We start from the raw sequence: 19255 nt of genomic DNA on the forward strand, positions 1-19255 counted from the left end.
CAGTATCTTACTAGTTTTACAGGATAGTGTTAATAGTGCTTTGAGGTGACATGATTTTACCTACAGGGGAAGTTGTTAAGGACATTAAGTTCTAAGGAGGATGGTCCTATATTATGTGTCTGCCACTGTAGTTCAGATCTCTAGTAAAGCTTTCGAAATGCTCTTTAGAACTAAATCTAAACAGAATGTCATTGTTATGAGAAATACTTTGACTCAATATTTTTGAAGAGGGCAGGATCTGCAAAAGTACCCTTCTTAATGCAGTGCTTAATGATGTGTAACAGAGAAATGATTATTGGAACAAGCCCCTCCCATCTAGTGTTGTGGAGGTGGGTAGGTTGAATAACTTCAAGGAAGAACTAGATAAACTGCTAATGTGAAATGGGAAGTGTTGGTTTTTTTTTTTTTTTTTTTTTTTGCTGCTCTGCTGCTAGTATATAACAGAGCTATGGTGCTCGATATGTTCTACGTTGATATCAATATTTATAGAAGAATAAGAAATTTACTTCAATATGATATGTAGAACACTACCGTATGGTACTCTCCAGAAGTTAAAACGAATAAAAGATTAATGCAAAATGATTACAGTGAAAAAATCAATTGAACACAATTAAAAAATTAACTAAAATTCAAAAAACAATTTTAAAAATATTTTTAATTAAAAAATCAATTAAAGTTAAACGAAAATTTTATAAAACTATATTCCTTCCTGAAGCAGGCAATGCTTTTAGACAGTGTGTTGTGATCACATGAATGAAAATTACTGAGTGTGAGAGCTAGAATCTTAAATAGAGAAATTGTTTGTCATTACGCATGTGCACAAAAGACCATGAATCGAAGGTTAGATATGGACGACGAATGTTGATAGAATTCTCATGTAATTTAATTTTGACGGTTTCTGCAATTAAATTTCATATAATTAATTGCAGAAATGTACTGATGTGGAAATTACTTAAAGATGTAACTACCATCGAGGCTAAAGGGAAGGGCTTTTGCTTTCGTAAAGGTGACTACAGGGGTCTTACAGTTCTCATTTCACTACCCAACTGTAAACTTTGGAGTTTACAGTTGGTTAGTGAAATGAGATTTATAGCAAAAATATTAAAATTATCATGATAGTTTTAAGTAAGTATAGTAGAGTTCAAACAAGTACACTGCTATATTCTACATTATCTACTAATACGTGCTACTGTACGACACATTTGAAAATGTTGAGATGTACTTTAGTTTTAAAACAGGTAAACTAGTATATATTGCACTACATTATGCTACTGTATTACACATTTGTAAATGATGAAATTGCTAGAATAAAGTATTTAAATAGAAGTGTGTGAATAATATATGCAAAAATGAGTTTTTCAACTCACGATGCTTAATAAAAATTTGTGTTTACTTTTCTGTGTAGGAAACAGTAGTGGAAATCTACGGTTTTATTTTCTGCCTGTTTTTTGCTGTAAATTATAATTTAAATTAACCTTTTCTTTAGAATAAATTCTAATGGTTATTTTCCAGAACTTCTTGCTCCGGAGCTGAAGAAAAATAAGCACGTATACTACTACACCTTATTTGCAGGTAAGATGATTTAAAATATCTTTGCATTATATGTTGCTAGTAAAGGATTGCAAATGCTTAGAAAGCGGTACTCACCTTGAATTAATCTGTGATGGCTTACTTAGGCAGTGTGGTTAATATTTAGGTTGAATTGTTAAGTTGAATAAAATTAAAAGGGGGGAAAATAGGTAAGTGTTGACTGAGTTAAAATAGGTGCAAGGAAACAGAAGTGTACACATCCAGTCCTTGGTTGTCATTGAAGTAAAGAAGCAAAAGAATAATTGAAAACTAAATAGGTGAATACGGTGAAGCCAATGGTCATTATGAGGACTTTCATTGGTTAAAATGTCTTCAGTTGGCAATGTGTGGAGTGAACGCGTATGGTATTTAAGAAATAAATTATACTCTCTTGATGCCTTTTTTGATATGTGGGAACTTTAATCGCGAGAGGTTCCAAATTGGGGAAAGATTGAAGGGGAGTTTAGAATTTTAAGGTTTGAGTGGTGCCGGTACCATTCAATAGCTAGGGCTTCATATTGAAGTATTCTGTAGCTGGATTATAGTTTAATGATGGAAATGGCAGAGTCAATGAGGGGGATGTGGTTGTGGGCCTGCACATGAATTGTAATTCTGTAACAGATTGGTTAGACATGAGACTATGGAAATGATAGTATGCGCGGGTGTTGGATGCTTTTGATGAGCCAAATTTGGTGATGGTACTTCCGATGTAACATGTATTACAGTTTGGTTGACAATTAATGAGGTATCTTATATTATTGAGGTCATTTGTAGTACCACCGGAAGTACCACCACCAAATTTGGCTCATCAAAAACATCCAACACCTGTGCATACTATCATTTCCATAGTCTCATGTCTAACCAATCTGTTACAGAACTTACAATTCAAGTGCAGGCCCACAACCACACCCCCCTCATTGACTCTGCCATTTCCATCATTAAACTATAATCCAGCTCCAGAATACTTCAATACGAAGTATTCTGTAAATTAAAAACAAAAGTTAACATTAATATTGACACAATGACTGAACAAAGCAAAAAGCAACAATTAAATTAAATAATTTGTTAAAAATAAAAAGAAAAAAGGCTGGAAGAAATTAATATACCGAATGTAATCCATGTCACCTTCACCTGCTTCATTTATCTGTTCAGAATATTTGTCCAGTCCCTCTTTAAATTTAGATAAACTGCCTAACTTAACATTTCTAGGTGGAAATTTATTCCGGCATTCAGTTACTCTTGTCACCTAATTTACTGAATTGATGCTGTCAGCATTAATTCATTCAGCCTTGCTAAAGCCTTAGATACCATAATTGGATCACCATGCAGATGCCTGTTTACCAAACATTTTGAAAATTTTTGTGAGAATACTCATCTACCATTACTAATTTGTATGTTTTTCAAATAGTCTGCATCCTCCCCAGGACTTTGGCACTATATAAATTTGACCCTTGCTTTATACAATGGTGTAATCACCTATGTCTTCTGGAGATGCCCTGTATAAGATTGACAGAACAACACGTGCTATCCTAGTAGACCATTTGCATTGCTCAGAAAACTTCATAACTGTGTAATTACTGTTTGTTATTTCCAATTGGTTAAAAATCACTGTCGAAAGTTGTTGCTTCATACCCAATTTAGTTGACAGTAAGTTATTTTTTAAATGTTTATTCCCTGCCTGCTTGTTGATCCTTAACTGAAATTTCTTAATATTTTCTGAACCCCTGTTTATCCAGAAATGATCTGCTGAGTGAGCAGTCAAGTTCGATTTAATATCTGGGAAATTGAGTCACGTATAATAAAATAAGCCATTCTGATGTGATGACCTTGTGTGGTTATATAGATGTTCATTATATCCTTCACAGTCCTTTGGACCATAACATACTCTTATTTACACTTGTTCTTCTTTTTGAATAAAAATAGGTTTTCCAGATATGCATTGTGTTTCATTAACATGATAATGAATAGTTTCATTCGAAACTATTCATTATCAAGTCCAAACCGGCTCTGTGCCAGTTTTCTTCACCTATAGAACATTTCCAGTAGAATGCCCTTGTATGCACAAGGTTGGTGCTGTAAAATAGTACCATTGGTACTAAATAGTACCATCACGGATTCAAGAACCGGGTAAAGAGTGACCATAAAATTTTGTTTTAAATCTGGAAAAATGCAATTGGAACAGTTGCATTGTGCATGCAGCTTATGAACATGAAGCACTATAGTTAAGAGTCCGAAATGTTCACGGTGATGTGTGAGGTGGTTGCCCGTCCCAATCTTCTATGGACTTGACCCATTAAAAAATAGTTATGCACTGTTAGTAGAAGGTCTTCCGGATAATAGCAGACTGGCATCACATTAATATCAGGGGCCCCGCTCAGCTCAACAGCAGAGCTGACTCCTGTGCATCAGGCAACACAGAAGCAATCTCCAAGGCACTGGTCCCAAAGGAACTAGTTATTGTTGGTGATTATATTGTTAAGGAGACTGGAAATATACTATGCAAGAAGGATAGGTGGAACAGGACCAGAGTATGTCTGCCCAGGGCAAAAGTTGATGACGTTGTAGAGCAGATATCTTTTAAGGGCACAAAAGATGATATTGTTGTAGACATTAAGAGTTAGAGATCTGCAGATTTACTCAACAAGTAAAGGTCTATGTTGGAAAAAAAAGTCGAGTTAGGATTGAATGTGAAAGTGTGTTCAGTTCTGCCCAGACACGATAAGAGGGAGTATATGATGAGAGCCTTGTCAATCAATTTGGCCCTGGAGAGATTGTTCAAGGCTCAAGGTGTAGAATATTTTTCAGCCTGGTCTGTGCTTGTTGACAGGAGAGATAGCTTCTACAGGGATGGGGTACACTTAAATAGAAAGGGTGCAAGAATATTTACCGATGCTATCAAGACAGTGTTAGGTGGTTTGGAAAACTGCTAGCCTGGAAGGATACACAGACTATAAGGTTAACAGTGGCCGCAGGCAGAGGCAAAAGTGATTCTTGCACTGCTTCGATTAGAATGAGCAGCAGCCTGGAAAGCAAGGTAATGGAGATTTATAGGACTGCTGGGAGTCATATTGTAACAAGTAAATACATTGGCTGTGTTAGGGTAACTAAGAGTAGGAACAGGTGCATGTATACTTGCATGTAAACCAATGCTAGGAGTATAGTTATAAATTTGATGAGCTTGAAGTACTAGTCAAGGTATTTGCCTTTGATGACAAGAGATATCAGAGACGTGTCACACAGGCATAAGCAGTGCAGAGTTGGAATTTGGGGCGTACAGTGTATACAGAAACGATAGCCAGATCAGGAAGGGAGGAGGGGTTATGCTGTTAGTTAAGAAACACATGAAATCTAAGGAAAAACATCCAATTTATGTTGGTGGACAATGCAATGATGAGTATGTTTGGTGTGCCATAAGCACTGAGAAAGGAAAAATGATAGTGGGTGTATGTTATAGGCCTAATGAATCTGATGAGTATAATGGGAAATTGTGCAGAGAAATAGTGGCCCGGTAAATAAGGTCTTATAATGGGGTATTTTAATTTTCCAAATATTGACTGGTACTTGTGGATTGGTCACACACACTGGCACTGTGGTTTTATTGGATTACTGTTTCTACAGCAACATGTTCAAGAGGCAACCAGAGGGAATAATACTCTCGATCTGATTATCAGCAGTGATTATTCATGCATTGAGAATTTGCAGATAAAGGAACCACTGGGTGACAGTGATCACAATGTACCGACGTGGGAATTACTTAAAAATGTAAACTACCATCAAGGCTAATGGAAAGGGCTTTTGCTTTCGTAAAGAGGACTACAGGGGTTTCAGATAGTTTTAAAATTTTGGAGGCCACTAGGCTTTTCTTTCCAACTAAGAAATACTGTTCAAGGTTTAGGCCTAAATGGATGTCAGATGAATTAATGAGGCTTGTGGCAGAGAAGAAAAATGTATGTGATTCATATAAAGTATCAAGTGACACAGAAGCCTATGGCAGATATAAGCTTATCTGTAATCAAGTCACAAAAGGCAGGCGAGAGCAGATAATGCGAAATCTTTGGCAAAGGATGCAAAGAAAAACAGCAAAGAGTTCTTTACTTACGTAAACTCTAGAAGGAAAGGGATGAATTAGATTTGACCACTTAACATAGATGGGTGGTTGACTATTGATGATAATGCTCGGGTAGGTGATAAACTGAATGAGTATTTTGCACCTACATTCACACATGAGGAGTTATTCAATGAGGGGAGTGCCAGACATTTATCAAACTCTAACAGGGAGCTAAGTGATTTTGTAATAACTGAGAGCAAAGTGGAGCAGAAATTGTTGAAGTTAAACATAAAAGGAGGCAGGAAAGGAAGTGAGCAAACCTCTAGCCATAATTATGACAGCTTCTTGCACTCAAGGGAGCTCCCCATGGACTGGAGGTGTGCAAATGTATTACCAATGCACAAAGGGAGTTCAAAAGGTGACAAGTAACTATAAACCTGTTAGTTTAATTTCCTGTTAAACCTGTTAGTCTCGCTACTTCAAGAGTGAATACTATTTTAAGGGACAGTGCGCATATAAAAGAACACGTTAGAGGATCCGCAGTGATCACAAAACAGCGTTCAGGTGCTATATATTGAATGTGGAAAAGCTTAATAATATGGGTGGAAAATCAGATTCAGAAGCAAGTGCCCCTGAGTCCAATGGCCATTCAAGCAAAAGCAAGAAGTATTTATGAAGATATTAAGAATAAGTACATCAAACCTCAAGCTAAGTTCATGGCAAGCAATGGGTGGTTTAATAGGTTCAAGCACACCCTGGTTTCCAAAACATAAAGGTATGTGGTGAAGTCGCCAGTGCCAATTCTGCAGCTACAGAGAAATTTTGTGGTGTGTTGGAAAAAACCCCTTCTAAATCTCCACTTCCGCAGCTGCGTGTTTATCAGCTGGAAAGTTAATTCTGGCAGCGATGCTCGAAACGTAAAACTTGCTGACGTCATACCCATCTCCTCTCATTTTGTAATTTTGTACACTTTTGCAAATTTTCCTGCATATGAGATAAAAAAACTTATAAATAATTCTACTTACATGTTCGTTGAACATTTCTTTTTTGCTTCAATCAAATTCAGCGCGCATAGTTGCGAGTGCTGCATAAGCATTTGGGGAAATTCAGACTTACATAAAATTCAACTTGTGTATAGTACCATGGAACGCAATCCTTACACAAGGCAGAGAGTGGCTGTATTTTGATCCTAAGTTCAAAAAATTGCTTCACATTACTGCGACTCAACCATCAGACTTCAGTGTGGTACAACAACAAATCACTATATTCGGCCTCAACAGTTTCAAGAAATTTTTTGAATTGCCGATGATTCAGTCCAGTCTTGCATATGAAATTTACTGTTGATATTACAGTTGACATGACTGAATCTACGCCCAAAAATTTTACACAAAAAGATTGCTTGTGAATTATACAATGAAATTGCAATGGTTTTTTAATATTTTTACTCTCAAGATATTTATGAAGCTGACCCATGAACCCAATTTTAGTACCGACCATATTTTTAGTGCCATCCGTCATAACCGCTGAGGGCAAATCCCAGTTCAATTTGAGGCCGTCAATTGCTTCTGACACACTCAAAAATATATTTTCACCTGTTGTATTTTTCAAGCATTTTTAATGCAACTATCTCTTCAGTCATTGCAAAATTCTGATTTTCACCTCAGATATAAATTAGTAAATGAACTGTATGGCGTTGTATCTTCACTCTCATCAATTGTGATTGAAAAGTGTGTGAATTCACACTTTTTCTATGAGTTGATATTGAACATCGGCTCCTAAATCTTCAATTCTTGTTACAGTTTATGAAGATAAACTTACAAATACATATTCTTTACTTTCTCAGGACATACTTCTGCAATTGCCAAACAAATCTGTTATACAAATTCTCCATCCATAAAAGCCCTTCCTTCGGAAATGATTTGGGAAGCTCAAAAACTAGCCCTAACTGGAGATAAATTTTGATGAGTAAAAAAGTTCTAATCTGATTGTTGACTGAAAAATTAGGGTTAGTTCTTGGAGTTTGTTCTGCCACAAAACTTCTTGAAATTTATTGTAATTTGAGGCATGTTTTGTGGTGTAATGACATTTCATATATTCTTTGAACACCGACAAGGCTTCATTGCAAAAAAGTAATTAATTGGCCACCGCTCATTAAAAACACGACACTCGGCATCAAGTTTCTTTTTTTAAAACATCCACTTTGACATGATTTTTATGGGATCACTGGAATAAAAAAAAATACTTGCAAATATTGAAGGAAGCACCGAACGTGGTTTAAAATTTTGTGAAATATTTTAACATAAAGTTTATTATCATATTCATATCATTCTTATATAACGCAAAATTAATAATTTAGTTTATTAGGCTGATTGCCTAATAAACTACATTATAATGTAAAACTATTATTAATTATAATATAGTTTAATTAGGTGACGTTTCGAGTATCTTACCGATGCTCATCGTCAGACCATGCTGTGGGGAGAACAGAAAGGGCTACAAATTTGAATATTTTAGGATATTTCAGTTACAATTACCAATATTATGATTTGAAAGGATTAAGTTTTGAATTGCTGTTACAATAGAAAACAGGAAATCTAAGGTAATACAAAGAGATTAAATTCATACCTGCCAACAGCCACCTTTTGCCAATGCTACCAGAGACTTTGTGCATACAGGCTGCCTGCAATTAATTTTATAGCGGAGGGATTAACTCCTTTAACCAATAGGATAGTGTCATGTTTTTATCCTCGATCCAGGTTGTATAGTGGAAGCCACGGATGACCTTTACTCCCATACTCTGAACGTCAGGGTTCATGTGCAGACTGGCAAATAATTAGGAAATCCCTAATTACTGTCTTTAATGCTATTTAATGACAGGTCAAAATTAACAGATTATTTTAATGATGTTTCAAAGAATAGCTTTGTGTGGAAATAACAGAATTAATATCTAACATGACAGCTGTCGACACTGTTAATCAACTGACAAATGTTAAAATAATCTGTAAAATGCGTTTTTTCATAAATTTTATTGTGATCTAATTGAAATATCTGCTGGTCGGATCCGGCCTGCGGGCCCTAGTTTGGGGACCTGTGGTGTAGATGCTGCAATCCAAGGCATCTTCTCTAAAATAGTGTTCTGGGAAGAGCACAGTGGAGGTCACAGAAGAGTCTGACTTCAAGGTATTGATAAAGTTGGCAATGAGTCACAACTGTTGGCTGTGACTCATTGCCTATCAAGCCAACAGGAAATGAGTACTGGCTCCCCTCCCCCACCTACATGCTTACAGAAATGTTAATTAAAATTGAGGCACTTGGTGGAACTGAGATAAATGTAAGATCATCCAATATGAGAAAAGCACTTAGTAACCTGGGTTACTAAGACTCTTACCTGAGTGGTTGAGATTATGGCAGTAGTAAAACATTTGTGGAGGAATGAACCATGCTATGCTGTCCAGCCATCAGTTGGATATGTCATTCCCATTATTAGTGCTGTCAATGGACGAGCTGCTGAGACTAAGGCTGCTGCATGACAGGTTTGGGGTCAAGTAAATGCAGACCAAAAACTTAAGCTATTACTTACAAATATGCCTTAGTGTTCAAAGTAAATGACAAAGAAATAAGTTAAATTGTGTGGAAGTGACATATAAAGAAAGAATTTTTATATAATTACGTTGGCAAACAGCAAGTAACATGGTTTTTGTACAGCCACAGTTCATGCATTCTAGCTGTATACTTTAGTCCAGGTGGAAGATGAAAGCAAATCTTGAAAAATTAGGCAGATGGGCTGAGAAATGGCAATGAAGTCTAACGTTAAAAAATGCAGAGTACGTCATGTGCATAACAGTTACTCCAGAGTAACGTACCAACTTCTACACGAAGGTAGTGTAAAATGAAAAAGACTTGGATGTAATTGTGCAGTCAGATATGAATGTTCTCTAAGCGGTGCAGACAGACTGCCAGGACAGTTCATAGGGTTTTGTCAATGATATACAGGAATTTTGCTAGCAGGGACAAGGAAGTGATAGTTCCATTGTATAAGGCAATGGGCAGACCACATCTTCAATACTGCATACAGGTCTGGAGGCCTCATTTTAGCAAGGATGCAAAACTGCTGGAACAGGTACAGAAAAGAGTGGTGAGGAAAACCAAAGGGTTACTCTTACCAAGAAAGGCTTCATTCCTGTAAATTGCCATGTTTGAAGGCTAGGCACCTTGTGAGGTGTTATTGACAGGTGTTTAATGCTTTAAAGGGATTGAGCTCAATGCTGTTGGGATTCTTCCTGTTCTCAGACTACGCACATGAGGATGCATAAATTCAAATTTGGGGAAGGATGTTTGCAGAATAAATGTAGGAAAGTTTGCCAATAGCCATCAGGTAGTTTATTGCTGGAACAGACTTCCATCTGTTGTTTTAGAAGTAGATATCTTAAAATTCAAGAAAACTATACAAAGCATAGGACGGAATGGACAGATAAATGGGAAGGTTCTTTGGCTGATTCTGTATAAGCTTGCTTTCTTACATCATTTGCCACTACTAATGCTAAATCAGACAAAAAAGCAACCCTTCTCATTTCACCTGTCCATTCCAACTAGGGCTTACAACACAGAGTTTCTGAGATCCTGGTAATTTTTTTCCGGTATTCAAATCCAGGTATTGATACAAAAGTACTGGTTTTTTTTGGTACTAATTCAAAAAATAATTGTTTATGATTTATTCACTTAAAGGTTATAAAATTGACAACAATAAATCATTAATTAATATTGCTGAATTTACAAATGAGGGATTGTTATACACAGTACAAATGCAATGGAAACCTGAAAACGTCATGCAACTGTAAGACGGAAAATCTTACAAATATATTTCTCTTAGTAAATAGAGTGCGTTATGTGTGGAAGTAAAGCTTAAGGAATAATGAAAGCATCACTACAGAAATATTTCCATTAGTGGGAGTAGGCCTGGAAGGGCAATTAAGGAATGCGGTGAAAGTTGGTATGGCAGGTTCGAAAGGGTTAAAATTAAAAGCTTCTGAACAGTAGTTTAATCCCTCTATTACACTGCTACTTGAGGATTCAACACTTAGTGCATTTTGGGAAAAGATGTCGGTATGGAGCAGTTCAAAGGTATTGATGGCAGCAGATGATCTAGAGGTAAAAGATGAAAATGTTTCATTGTGTAGGAAAAACATTTTGTTTTTCCCAACAAAGGAGGAAGAGGGGGTTTAAAGAATAACCCCGTGATTGGGTCTGGTTTAAATTAGATAGGGGGAGATAGGTAAATGCATGCAAACCTCTCTGGGGTTTACACATAAGCTTGCATATAAAAAAAGTAGTACACGGGGTGATTATAACTTGCAGTGAACTGAATAAATAAATAAATGAATGAATGAGAAGGAAATAAATGTGTTCTGTGAGGATTTCCGCAATTGTCAAGCCGTGTTATATGGGGGTTGCCTGTATTAAGTTAGCAATTTATGGATTCCTTTTGTGAAGAGAATTGATATTGCTGATTAAGTGAAATACGAGGAAGTGATTAAGATTGAATTAGTTTAGTGTTTGCAGCTGTAGAGAGTGTTGAGATTGTTGATTGATTTTATGAAAATGATAGCATGTATTAACAGATTACATGTAACTAACTAGTTATGTATATACTTGTAAATAGTTTTACATGATAAATGACTAGTTTTATATTTGTGTTATTGCTCTTGAGAAAGTGACAGCTCACGTATACAGGAACTCCTGGCTTATATAACTGTTGTGTTCTGTGGGACTTTATGTATGTCGGAATTTCCCCTCATGCTTGTGCAGCACTCGCAACTGTTCTCTCTGAATTGGTCGAATCAAAAACGAAATATTCGACAAACATGTAAATATAATTGTTTATTGTATTATATTAAATTTTTTATATAATGTGCAGGAAAAATTACAAAATAAGAGAGGAGACAGGCATAATGTCAGTAAGTTTTACCTCTCAAGCATCGTTGCCAGAATCGACGTCTTCAACTGATAAGTAGGCTGCTGTGGAAATTTAGAAGGGGTCGGCCACTCAACCTTACAAAAGAACATATTAATGGATGACTGAATGGTGGATTTTTTCTTTTCATCATAGATAGGAGCAAGCATATCATTCACCCCACTGTTAACTTTTAAGAATCATTCGCTATCAGGATCCATCTTCTCAAACCTTGCCATTGCCATCTCTTTGGTGATGAAGCATCACGGCTCCTCATCTGGTTCATCTTTAGCTTTGTCAGCATTTTCTTTCACTATTGCTGCCTGCAAGTCAGTAAGTTCTTTGTTAGATAATTCCTTTTCTTCTTCCACTATTATCTTTCCCATGTCTTTGGTATCAACTTCCAACTGAAGTAGCTCTGCAACCTTTACAATCTTATCTATAACCTCTTCATGTGATTCATATTTTTCAAATCCTTCGAAGTCTTTTACGTGCTGTGGGCATATTTTCTTCCATGCACCATTTTAATAATTTCCGCCCAGGCCTTATTGATGTTTAAGATGCTGTGGTAAATATTGTCTAAGATTTCCAAAAGTGTTTTAAAGTAAAATTTTTCTCATCATCTACTGCAGACAATGCCTGAGCAAATGTTGTGTGTAAATAGCATACTTTTAAATTCGAAATAACACCCTGATCCATAGTCTCATGTTTGGCGGTAGAAATATGATTCTCGCATTGGAATTGAAATCATCTAGATGCGCAGGATGTCCAGGAGCATTATCTAATAGAAGCAAAATCTTGAAAGGAACATCGTTGTCTTTACAATATTTTTCAACCTCTAGAATGAAGCAGCATTTAAAATCCTCAGAGAGAGAGAGATATTGTTTTCCCATGCTCTCTGGTTCGATTGGAAAAGCACAGGTTGGATGGCTTTATTGATGCCCTTAAATGCACAAGGATTTCCAGAATGGTACACAAGCAGTGGTTTTAATCTGTAATCTCCCGCTGCATTAGCCCCAAGCAAGAGCGTGGCCCTATTTTTTGACAACTTGAAACCTGGCAATGTATGTTCGATGTGGCATTTTTTTTTTTTTTTTTTTTTTTTCCAAATACGGTCAGTCCTCGCATAGCATGATAGTTGCGTTTCTAGAAACCCTCGGCAATATAAACAACAGGCCCCGGGGGGAAAATAGGGTTAGGTGCCCACCACCGAAGATTGAACACACATTTGTAATTGTAACCAAAACATTACCAGGCACAATAAATAATCATAATAAAATATTGCTAATTCTTTTTCTTCTACCATAAGAAAACTTGTTTTTTGTTTGATTTTCTATCCAAACAGATGACAGCCATTCCATCTCTTCCAATTCTTTGTGTGTTAATCTAATGGATTTTAATTACACTTTGAGTTGTTCCTGCTGTGATAGTTTTTATTTTCTCTGCATTCTTTGTAATTCTTGGAGTCGCCTCATTTAGGCCTGTAGCATGTGCAATATCACATGGTCTTTCATTTCGCTCAAAGTGTTTCACAATTTCATATTTTTTTTAGGCAAATTGGCCATAAGCCTTACCGGGGAAACCATGGTGGGTCGGAGGCCAGTGTGATTTTGGCCATAAATGCTAGTATGAAGCCACTACAGATTTTCCTGGGCAAGAATTTATTACCCAGTCCGCCTCTGTTTATCGATATTGCTTTTCTTTTTCTCTCTGAATCTGTAGTGTCTTCACCAGGTATTTTACTCATTTTTAGGGAATGAAGCACAATTACAAAATGAGGAGGCACGCTTGATACACATAAACAAAGCTGCACACGTGTACAACTGAATAAACAACACCGTAAAGGCAGAGAGAGAGAGACACTATGAACACCTCACTAGCTCACATTTTACTAAAGCACATTTCTGGGGGGGGGGGTACTACCATAAAACAATAAAAACAATTTCCAGTTGCATTCCTGCTAGTGGAATCTGTTATAAACTGGTAGTAAACTCGATCTAATTGCATTTGTGATAATACTGATAGCTGGAATTTTACGTTATTATGATGAAATGTGTTTCCCCTTCACTGATATAAAAAACAAATATATTTACAGAATCTCCTCTTTGTTCCTATCGTGTTGCATTCAGTTGAGGTTATTCCACGTCCGACTGCCATTTCTTGTAAACACAAAGGTGAATCGTTCATAAGCGAATTCAGTTCGTGTTATACACGATATCGTTCCCCTATTTAAAATAGTGTATGATCGAATTCATGTATTGTAAACACGTGTTATACGAGGACTGACTGTACAGAGCAGTCTCATCAACGTTAAAAATTTGCTGCGTTGAATAGCTGCCTTCAATATTTTTTACAACACATCACAAAATTTTCCCGCATCTGCAGAATCCACACTGCATACTTTAATGTTTTGGGAACCAGCACAATGCTTAAACCTACCCGTTATTTGCCACGAACTTGGCTTGGGGTTCGCTGTACTTATCCTTAATATATTCATAAATACTTCTTGCTTTTACTTGAATGACCATTGGACTCAGGGGCACTTGCTTATGAATCTGGCGCCTCCGTAGCAGGTGGGAAGGAGCAGCAGTGCTTAGCACACGCTTCTTGATTAGACCGGGGTTCGAGCCCGTCACCACCAAATACGGAGAATGCGGAAAGGTCAGGGAATGACCACCACATATCCCGGAGCAATATGGCCTTAGTTGCTAATGCTCCTAAAAACCAAATAACCAACAAACAACAAGCTTATGAATCTGATTTTCCATCCATATTATTATTAATGGCTGTTTCATCTTCAATATAGCACCTGAATGCTGTTTTGTGATCACTGTTGATCTTAAATGTGTTAATCATTTAACATGTTCTTTTATACATGCACTGTCCCTTAAAATAGTATTCACTGTTGAAGCAGCGAGACTCAATTCCCTTTCAATAGATGACAAACTTTGTCCTGCTTCGTACTTCTTAATCTCAATCATCTTCATTTCTAAATCAATTTTGTTTCATTTCCTGGCACTACCACCACTTGCACTTTTCATTGGTTGCTTTCCCTTCATCATTGTAATACGTAATGAGGAATTAAGAGAAGTTTCTGAAAATTTGTTTTTTATATGATTGAAAATTTCACCATAATAACGTAAAAACCCACACAACTGCAGTTATCAGTATTATCGCAAATGCAAGAACATTGAGTTTTCTACCTCTTTATAATAGATTGTGCTAACAGAAAAGCCCAATAAACCAGAGAGTGCAAATTGTTTGTATTGTTTTATGGTCGTCACCTCCAGAAATGTATTTTAGAAAAATATCACAAAGACATTCAAAATTGATTCTTATCACATTAATGATAACGATGATAGGGTAGTACATTTTCCATTATAAATATGACCTTTTAGAAAGTAGCTTAGTAATATAGCGAAATTATGTTCAATTTCCAAGGACTTGGAACTAATTACAAAAAAAAAAAAAAAAAAGTGTTTTATTGGGTTCACATTACTATATTTTCACGATTCCGCCATTTATTCCTACAGGATGCAAAATATGTTTGCACTGGCCGGCAAAAACCTATGTAATGTTGAATTTACATAAGTCGAATATTACGTAAATCAGGGAGTTCGTGTAATATATATACGATATATAATCATCCAAAATTAAATAGAGGGGTGAAAAGTAAAAGTAGTAAAAATAAATAAGAAAAAATAATAGAAAAGCTAACATCAATGACAGCAAAAAGGCACAAGCCACTACATTGTTGCTTGTTGCATATAATAAACAAAAATAAAATATATTTAAAAATATATATATATAAAGCAGGGCAAACGAGTAGAGTGAAAATGAACTTAACCAATAAATACAAGCCAATCCAAAAGAAATTTAGTGGCGCCCCTGGATAGGCACCTGTTTCCGAATTATGTGAAATCTCACTAAGGTAGAAATCCAGACTCAGCAATACGTGACCAAATGAACTGAAAATAATACTTAATAAAATAAAATTGACTGATCATTATGCTCCATCTTGACAGAGGACCACGAGGCCAATAATAGGGAATCGCTGCAGTTCAAACGCTAAACAAATCCATGCAACGATAGAATGATACTAAAATCAAACTGCCAATGTAATAGATTTGCATAGTAGTGATCCTTATGCAGTGAAAAATAATAAGACAGGAAGCCTAGTACTCGCATGGCCAAATGATATACATATATATACTCGTGTGTGTTATATGGGAATATCCTGCAGCTTCTGGAAATTTCCATTTTTTAATGCAGTCAGGTAGCTTGTGGGCATTAGTGCTTGAGGGGAGCTGTACAAAAAGCATAACAGTGGCCACTGATGGCAATAAAAAGGTACAAGGAAATAAAAATTAATAAATATATAAATAACCCCCCCCCCAGCTTAATTCGGTTTCCTCACCAAGCTTAAACGTCAATCCCATTCTTTTGTTAATGCGGATATAGTGCCATAAAGAGTCAAAAGGAAATTTTTATATTTGATAAAAAAAAAAAAAAGAAATAAGATATTTTGAAGATGAGGGAATAAAGGGAGGGGGGTAAACAGGCAACTCGTCAGTGCTGAGCATCAACCAGCACAGAATCCAAAAGTACATTTGCTGCCGCTAATTAAATATCTACCAAATTAGATCCAGTTTAAACGATAACACTGTGAGTTTCTAAAGAGCTCACTTTATTCAGATAGGTAGTGTGGATCCCGCCTCGGGCTTGGATCAATGTACTGCAAAAAACCTTGGGATGTGCACTATGGCCACAGAAGCCGATGCGCCAACAACTACCAAAAAAAAACAGGTAGTGTGCATGCTTAGACAACCAAATTTGAAGTATCAATATGTATATTTTTTGTTTTTAGAATAAATGTCTAATAATTTTTTGTTTGAATATTTATTATTGTAATAAAAGTTTGATTTAAAACGTAAATTCAAGTAATTACTTGTTTTTTTTCTTACTTTATATTGCACCTGGTTGTCAACAATATTTATTACGAAAAATGTGGGTGTTTTTTTTTTATTATTATTATTATTATTTATTAAATAATAATAAAATACCGGTTTCATAAATTAAAAATACTGAAATACTGGTATTAAGATTGTAACCGGTATTGTCTGCCGTAATTCCAACTAGTACTTTGTCTAGTTTTTCCTTGAATTTATTTAAACTACCCACTGGCTGCAGAAAAACTTTTGAATGTCTATTCTGCAAACATCCTTCCTCAATTTGAATTTATGCACAGTCGTGTGCATAGTTTGAGCAAGAGAATCAATCACATCAGCATTCAGCTTAATCAATCCATTTAAAGCCTTAAATACCTCACAGATGCTATTCTCCAGATGCGAATTTGCAGAACTGAAGCCTTTCTTGCCAAAAGCCCCCTTTGTTACTCCCCCCCCCCCAAATCTCATTGCCTTATACAATGGGGATAATCACCTTATCTAGCAAAATTCCTATATATCAATGACAAAACTCCATGGGCAGCCTGTCTACACAATTAACCCCAGTCTCTTTCATTTTCCGCTACTGGGCAATACCATACAGTTGGTATGACATTCTGGATTTACTGCTACCCAAATGCTGTACTTTGCACTTGTCAATATTAACCTTCAGTTGCCACTTCTCAGTCCATCGGCATCACTTCTATAGGTCCTGTTGCAGTAGCATATTGTCATTAACAACCCTACTAACCTTTGCATCATCTGCAACCTTGGACATTAAGCCTGATATGCCTTCATCAGTATCGCTGATAAATGTAGAAAACAATAATGGAGCCAACACAGAACCCTGGGGAACTCCATTAATAACATTAGTCTACAAAGAGAGTATATATTGATTACCACTCTGTCTTCTCCCACTCAGTCATCCCTTTATCCATAGCAGCAGCTTGAAGTATAACTGCAGCCTTATCTAGATGATCCTGCATTACCTCTTTAACTAGTGACTCCATTATTTTCCCTGCAACAGAAGTTACACTATCAGGTCTGTAATTACTCATCACCTATTGATCTCTCTTTGTGAATTGGCAGTACATTCACACATCTCGAGCTTCGGTGACCTCCCCTGGATTCATGGAATTATGGCTAATGATTTGCTTGTTTACTTTGCTGCTTCTGTTAATATAATTAGATAGATTGCATCCACCCCATGTGCCTTTCATATGCTTAACTTCAACAATTTCTGTTCCACTTTCATCTTACTTATTACAAAATCAGTTTAGCCCTCTATTAGAGTTTGGTAACTTCTAGCATCCTTTTCTCTAAATAATTCATGTGTAAAGGTAGATGGAAAATACTAATTCAATTTGACAGCAACCTGAGCAAGATCACTATCAGATGTACCAATTTGGTTCCTCCCCTTCCTTCTTGGTGCTTCCGTAGCCAGGTGGGCAGGAGCAGCAGTGGGTAGCACACACTTCTTGATTAGACCTGGGTTCGAGCCCGCGACCACCAAATACGGAGGATGCGGAAAGGTCAGGGAATGACCACCGCATATCCCCGGAGCAATATGGCCTTAGTTGCTAAATGCTCCTAAAAACCAAATGAAAATTTTGATAATAAAAAAATTAAAGTTGGACACTTGATTGGTAGAACACAATTGCCTTTATTAAAATTGGGGCATGATTACTTCCAGAATAACTGTATTTTGCTTAAGTCTTAATTATCAGTGCTTTAACTTATCACATAAATTCATATATTTTAAGATTATCTTAATATTATGAAGATTAGTTATGTTCATTTTTTTTTCTTTATAGTTGTTTACCATGATGGTGAAGAAGCTGTAAAAGGTCACTACATATCTGATATATTCCATTTTGGAAGTGATAGCTGGCTTCGATGTGATGACCGGAACATAACACCCATCACTGAGAATGAGGTGCTGCGCTATAGTCCCCCACGAGTTCCCTATTTGCTATTTTATCGCAGTAGTGAAACATTACAAAAGAAGTGAAAGCTTTAACTAGTCTAATTTGTTGGAATTAGAATGTGCAACTTTGCTGATACTTATGTAAAGTGGTATATGTCATTCAGATTATGGTACAGATCAGAATCAACTCTGATAACTCTGAAGTTCACCTGCAATGTGAATCTTCAATAAGTGTGAACTTTGTTCTGTACAATGATTTTTAAAAATGTTGACATCATGAACAGTGCTGGGCTGGGAGTTTTTTTTTTTTTTTTTTTCATATATTTTTTTTAAATAAATCATCATGTAAATAAATACAAAGAAGGTTCCACTCAAAATAAGAAATTAATTGAACTCCTAATTTTCTTACTATTTCTGTATAATGAGAGATTTGTGTTTTCATACATATACACACGTACTTATGTTTTCCGTAATTAAATCATAAAATTTGGGTAGCATATTTGTGAAGTTACATTGGTGAATGAATTGGTTCAGAAGTTTACAGGGATGTATTACCTATTTCTTTCAGCTATTCCTTTTTTCCTCAGAAGTGGCTATGTTTCTGTTATATAATGAAGTGATGTGCTAGAAAATAGTTCCGTGTGTGTATGTCTGTGTGTGCACTGAGAAAACTAGTTGACCTTCCAACCTTTGAAATTTGCTTTACTTTACAGTCATTCTTTCTCAGTCCACTGTTATCTAAACTGATTCATTTTTGAAGGAAGTAGAGTGTAAAGAGAGAGGTCACTTTTTTAACTGTATAAGACGATGTTTTA

At 36.1% G+C, this 19255-nt stretch overlaps 1 protein-coding gene across 2 annotated transcripts in view; it reads left to right on the forward strand.

Annotated features, from left to right (window-relative positions):
* Window positions 1-18728, forward strand: part of LOC150080955 (ubiquitin carboxyl-terminal hydrolase 10-A-like) — a 251119-nt gene extending 232391 nt beyond the window's left edge. For both annotated transcript variants that reach the window (XM_090381270.1, XM_090381271.1), the window contains exons 14-15: window positions 1513-1572; window positions 18328-18728. In XM_090381270.1, coding sequence (XP_090237396.1) covers window positions 1513-1572; window positions 18328-18524 — 257 coding nt within the window. In that variant the 3' untranslated portion in view covers window positions 18525-18728. The remainder of the gene's footprint in view (window positions 1-1512; window positions 1573-18327) is intronic.
* Window positions 18729-19255: the final 527 nt, after the last annotated feature.

The sequence above is a fragment of the Mastigoproctus giganteus genome, chromosome 9 (assembly GCF_048544385.1).
Source record: "Mastigoproctus giganteus isolate SK-2022 chromosome 9, ASM4854438v1, whole genome shotgun sequence".
NCBI lineage: Eukaryota > Metazoa > Arthropoda > Arachnida > Uropygi > Thelyphonidae > Mastigoproctus > Mastigoproctus giganteus.